At 40.7% G+C, this 5874-nt stretch overlaps 1 protein-coding gene across 1 annotated transcript in view; it reads left to right on the top strand.

Annotated features, from left to right (window-relative positions):
* Positions 1-5637, top strand: part of TMEM156 (transmembrane protein 156) — a 68816-nt gene extending 63179 nt beyond the window's left edge. The window contains exons 6-7 of the mRNA XM_017883745.1: positions 1621-1726; positions 5059-5637. Coding sequence (XP_017739234.1) covers positions 1621-1688 — 68 coding nt within the window. The 3' untranslated portion in view covers positions 1689-1726; positions 5059-5637. The remainder of the gene's footprint in view (positions 1-1620; positions 1727-5058) is intronic.
* The last annotated feature ends 237 nt before the right edge of the window (positions 5638-5874 follow it).

Below are 5874 nucleotides of genomic sequence, written 5' to 3'. Positions count from 1 at the left end.
AAAAACTAATAACCTTGCTTACCTGTGGCAGAAGAAGAAAAGAAAGTAAGAAACTATGTGATGTGGTGGGAAGTGATTTTCTGGGAGACTGGGGAAGAGGGAGCCATTTTCCTAACTGTTCCTTCATAGTTTTAAAAATTTTAATCATGAAAGTGTATTCCTTATTCAGAAAATTAAATTTCAAAAATATTATTGAAGGAAAAATTTTCTAATTAAAAAAATGTACCAGGCCGGGCATGGTGGCTCGTGCCTATAATTCCAGCATTTTGGGAGGCCGAGGCGGGCAGATCACCTGAGGTCAGGAGCTCAAGACCAGCCTGGCCAACATGGCAAAATCCAGACTCTACTAAAAACACAAAAATTAGCTGGGCATGGTGGCATATGTCTGTATCCCAACTACTCAGGAGGCTGAGGCAGGAGAATCATTTGAACCCAGGAGGCGGAGGTTGCAGTGAGCTGAGATAGCACCATTGCACTCTAGCCTGGGTGACAGAGCGAGACTCTGTCTCAAAAAAAAAAAAAAAAAAAAAATCCCAGAGAAGGTTCTACAGTATTTCTGTACCAGTGTTTGATCATCTTCATGGACAAGAAGCATCATTTTCTTGAATATACTATATCTCCCTTTCTGATTTATCTTCTTAAGCAATCACCCAAATTTCTCTTTAAATTTTAGGTCACCTTGGCTGGGCATGGTGGCTCACACCTGTAATCCCAGCAATTTGGGAGGCTGAGGCGGGTGGATCACCTGAGGTCAGGAGTTCCAGACCAACCTGATCAACATGGGAGAAACCCTGTCTCTAGTAAAATTACAAAATTAGCTGGGCATGGTGGTACATGCCTGTACTCCCAGCTACTCGGGAGGCTGAGGCAGGAGAATCACTTGAGCTTGGGAGGTGGAGGTTGTGGTGAGCCAAGATAGCACCATTGCACTCCAGCCTAGGCAGCAAGAGTGAAACTCTGTCTCAAAAAAAGAAAAATTGTAGGTCACCTCGATTCAGGGCTTTGTATCAAAAGTAGAGAGGTCTATGAAACAAAAACTCAATTCTTAATATTAAAGCTAGAAAAACAAGACCGTGGATCTCAGGAGAATGAATGAGATGTCATGATATAGGAAATAAAGTTTCATCTTCCACCTTGAAGTCAGCTGAGGATAATATTAGAGGAATTTTATAAAGTCACACAGTCATGAGCAGGAAGACAGATTAGAATTCATCTAATTTGTAACTTTGCTTCTTGATAAAATTGTCCCTGAGATCAAAGACATCATTAATATTCTCCTTAGGGACATATTTCAACAAAATGTGATAGAATAAAATATTTGCAGTTTCCAAACAAAGATTCTTTGCTTGCTACTTGACATTGGACTTTAAATTTGTTCTCTACGTTGTCTTTCTTAAGTATGCTTCAGGTCTTTGTGCCCAGGACGTGGGGCAAGCAGTTGAGAGAAATGGGTGAAAGGTGTTAGAGAGGTAGGCAGGAAAATTAGAGAGGGTGGAAAGTCCCAAAATCGTTTCTAGAGGTCGAGCATGGTTCTCTTGCTACACTTACTACATTAGAATAAGCATGTCTCTTTTTGCTATTTACTAAATATAGACTAAAACAGTTCTCCTTCTTAAATAGCAGAGACCACGCAGAGGCTGCCTTTGGATGAAGTCCAGGAAGTGCTTCCCCCAATACCAGAACTATAAGTTACTTGCACAGTGTATCCATGAGATCAATATACACGGTGAGTGATTATTTGGCTTTATCGACTTTAGTCATTATAAACACAGATAGATTCAAGGGGGCACAGTTGAACCCCAACTCCATTTCTGTCTGGTAGGAGGTAGAAAATGATGAATTTGCAAAGTCAGTTCATATGAATTAGATGACATGAAATAAAATGACTATTTTCTCCAAGATCTAGGAAGGATCAGTAGATGGATCTCTTAGTTTTTTAAACTGCTCCTGAGATGTTAGCTTATCCCTTGACCCTGTTTTTCCTGGAGTTGAGCCATAATTTAGTTAGACTATGAGAAAATAGAGACTGAGATGTGTAAAGCAAACTGCCTACTCCTCGATATGGAAATAAAAACTTCTCTAAATGTAACATCTGATAATCTAAATTAATGCATATTGATTTCCATGTATTTAAGTCTAAATGTATGGTCAAAAGTGTTGAAATTTTTTTCATTCATTCATCAAATCTTCCTTAAGTAGCAATTATGTTAAAGGCACTAGGAATAGCCATTGTAGGGAGTATAAAAATTATAACAGGGAAGGGGAGGGAAACTAGCATTTATTAGTACCCCTCTTATTGTGCTTTGTGGTAATTGGTTATATCATTTACTCTTCAGAATACGTTGGTGGTTATCAGTCAAGGTACTATCAGGAAATTGATATTGTACTCAAATTGAATACTTTGAGAAGAGTTTAATGAAGGGCATATTAAGCCAGGATGTGGGAAAAACGAGAAGGGAGAATGCAGCACCCTGAGACAAGGAGTAGTGGTGCCCTGCTACTGTCTTAAAGACTAAAGGGGAAAGAAACCCAGAGAGACAGAGACAGAAGCAGACATGCACACACATGTACACACACACACACACACACACACAAAATGTGTGAGGAGGGCTGTTTGACAGGAGCTGTGACATTTGCTCAAGGGACACTATAGCCTGCGGTCACCCTGAAAAGAGAGAATAACTATCCCAACTTTGGGAACTCTTATACATTGTTAGTAGGAATGTAAACTAGTATAGCCACTATGGAAAACAGTAGGAGATTTCTCAAAAAACTTACACTAGAACTACTGTTCCATTCAGCAATCCCACTACTGGGCATCTACCCAAAGGAAAAGAAATCACGGCAGGGTGCAGTGACTCACGCCTGTAATCCCAGCACTTTGGAAGGCTGAGGCGGGCAGGTTGCTTGAGCTTAGGGGTTTGAGACCAGCCTGAGCAACATGGTGAAACCCTGTCTCTACAAAAAATACAAAAATTAGCCAGGCATGGTGACATGTCCCTGAAATCCCGGCTACTGGGGAGGCTGAGGTGGGAGGATCACTTGAGCCTGTGGAGTTGAGGCTGTAGTGAACTGTACACTGCACTCTAGCTTGGGAGACAAAGTGAGACCATGTCTTAAAAAAAGAAAGAAAGAAACAGAAAAAGAAAATAAATCACTATAGCAAAGGGATACCTATACTCACATGTTTATTGTGGCACTATTGACAATAGCAAAGATATGGAATGGACCTAAGTGCCCATCAACAGGTGAATGGACAAACAAATGTTGCCCACATACACAACGAAACATTTGCTGTAAAAAATGAAATCACGCCACATGCAGCAACATGGATGAGACTGGAGGTCATTATCTCAAGTGAAGTAAGCCACGGATGAAAAGGCAAATATCACATGTTCTCCACTTGTAGATGAAAGCTGAAAAAATTGATCACGTGGAGGTAGAGAGGAAAGATAGAGAACAGAGACTGGGAAAGGTAAGTTGTGGGGAGAGGATGAAGGGAAATGGATTAAAGAGCACAAACGTACAGTTAGGTAGAAGGAATAAATTGAACATCTGAAAGCACAGTAGGGTGACTATAATTACACAAAAACGTGTTGTACTTGGGCTACAGATAATCCTAAACATTCTGACTTGATCACTAATCACTATGCATTATATGCATAGAACAAAAATTAGCAGGTACCCCATAAATGTGTACAAACAACCCCAACTCTGCCATCCTTTCTTCCTCTAATGTGTTAGTACTCCCCCATTGACCAAACCCAGCCAGAGCCAGAGGGCACTAGAGCCCAGTGGAGGCAGTTATGTAAGTTGACCCCCCAGGGCACCAAGCAGGGTGGAAATGAGTAGAGGGCAGATCGGGAGAGACAGCCAAAGGGATCCAGCGTAGATGGCTCAATACGCCAAACTGAAACTAAGTGACAAGGATCTATCTGTATTCAAGATTAAAGAGAGGCGGGTCTCAGTACTTTGGGTCTCAATGCAACAGGGGTCTGCTGTTAGCTCAGAAATTCCTAAGTAACATATAGTGTAGTCATATGATTGTGTCAATGATATATTACTGGATATTATTATGCTTGAGACCTCTGATTCTGGTTCTTCATTCTGGGATGCTTATCTTTGCATCTGAAGGGTTCCTCTTTCTTTGTTCATTCACCAAATGATTTTTGACCACCTACTGTATGTTGAGAATTCTACTCATTGGCAAAAACAACAATGTAGTCAATGGAGGAATCAGATTAGAGAACCCCTAATTCCAATAAAGACTCAAGTAACATGACAGAGGGATTCACATGGGAAGAGAGGGCCTTGGGGAGCACAATAGAGAGACTCCTCCTTCAGAGGACATGATGCCTAGCGTTTAGATATTCAATAAGGATTTGTCGAGTGAATGAATAAATCCCAATTTCTATGTCTCTGTGCTAGAATTATAGAATATTATAAGTGAAAGAAACTGGCATGAACACTTACACTTTCATTTGATAGACATAGAAAATAAACCAAACATACTGTAGCAGCAAATGTTAGAGGAGACTCTAGGTTTCCTTGGTCCTAGGCTGAGAAGTTTGTTATCACTGAGCACATTGTCTTCTTAGGGATATAATGGGGGATGCCATTGCATCACACAGAATCAGCCCTGGGGTCACCCTGAAAAGAGAGAATAACCATCCCAACTTTGGGAACTCTTATACACTGCTGGTAGGAATGTAAACTAGTATAGCCACTACAGAAAACAGTATGGAGATTTCTCAAAAAACTAAAAATAGAACTACTGTTCCATTTAGCAATCCCACTACTGGGTATCTATCCAAAGGAAAAGAAGTCATGGAAGGGTGCGGTGGCTCATGCCTGTAATCCCAGCACTTTGAGGGGCTGAGGCGGTCAGGTTGTCCTGACAGAGCCCTGAATCAGAGACTTGAGGACATTTTTTGGTGGTCTTATAAGGCATAGTTTTAATAAATGGTTTTAAAATTGTTTTCTACCAGTTCTAATTCAAGTAACACTTAACAAAATGTTTGTGTGAATAATATTTTTTGCTTTTATTTAAATCTTCAGAATATCCGTGGGCACCTTGGACTGAGCCCTTTGAAGAATACTCATAATTTTATTTTGTGAATGAGTAGACTGGAAAATGTTTGGGTCCAGCTGAGAATGCACAGTTGGAAAGCAGGAGGAATGCTGACTGGTTGATGAAAACTAGCTTAAGAGCATTCATTTGACCCATGAGATCAAGGGAACAAGAGTGTTTGCAAGAAGCCATTATGAGTCATGGAAAGCAAGATGATGAAACCCATGGAAACAGCAAGAGAATTCCTACTCTTTCTCTTCTTAAAAAAATCTATCACATACAGCACAGAATGGAGTCAAGATTTTAATTTTGAGGAACCAAAAAAAGGATCAAATATGAAAACGCTTTCTTTTATTGGGCCACATTGTAGGTGCTGATTTGATAATTTTTTCCTATGCAGATAGATTATTTCTATTTTGTAGATTATTTAAGAGGGTCTGGTTGTTTGTTTATACGTTTGTTTGCATTTATGAATCTTGCTGCCTTTTGGCACCAGGATGTTTTTAAAAAAATTCAAAGAGGCCGGGCGCGGTGGCTAATGCCTGTAATCCCAGCACTTTGGGAGGCCGAGACAGGAGGATCACAAAGTCAAGAGATCGAGATGATCTTGGCCAACATGGTGAAACCCTGCCTCTATTAAAAATACAAAAATTAGCTGGGTGTGGCGGCACGTGCCTGTAGTCCCAGCTACTCAGAAGGCTGAGGCAGAAGAATCACTTAAACCAGGAGGCGGAGGTTGCAGTGAACCAAGATCATGCCACTGCACTCCAGCCTGGCGACAGAGCGAGACTCTGTCTCAAAAA

Source organism: Rhinopithecus bieti, unplaced genomic scaffold (assembly GCF_001698545.2).
Source record: "Rhinopithecus bieti isolate Rb0 unplaced genomic scaffold, ASM169854v2 scaffold_13349, whole genome shotgun sequence".
Classification (NCBI taxonomy): Eukaryota; Metazoa; Chordata; class Mammalia; order Primates; family Cercopithecidae; genus Rhinopithecus; species Rhinopithecus bieti.
This window is presented reverse-complemented; position numbering and strand designations above follow the sequence as displayed.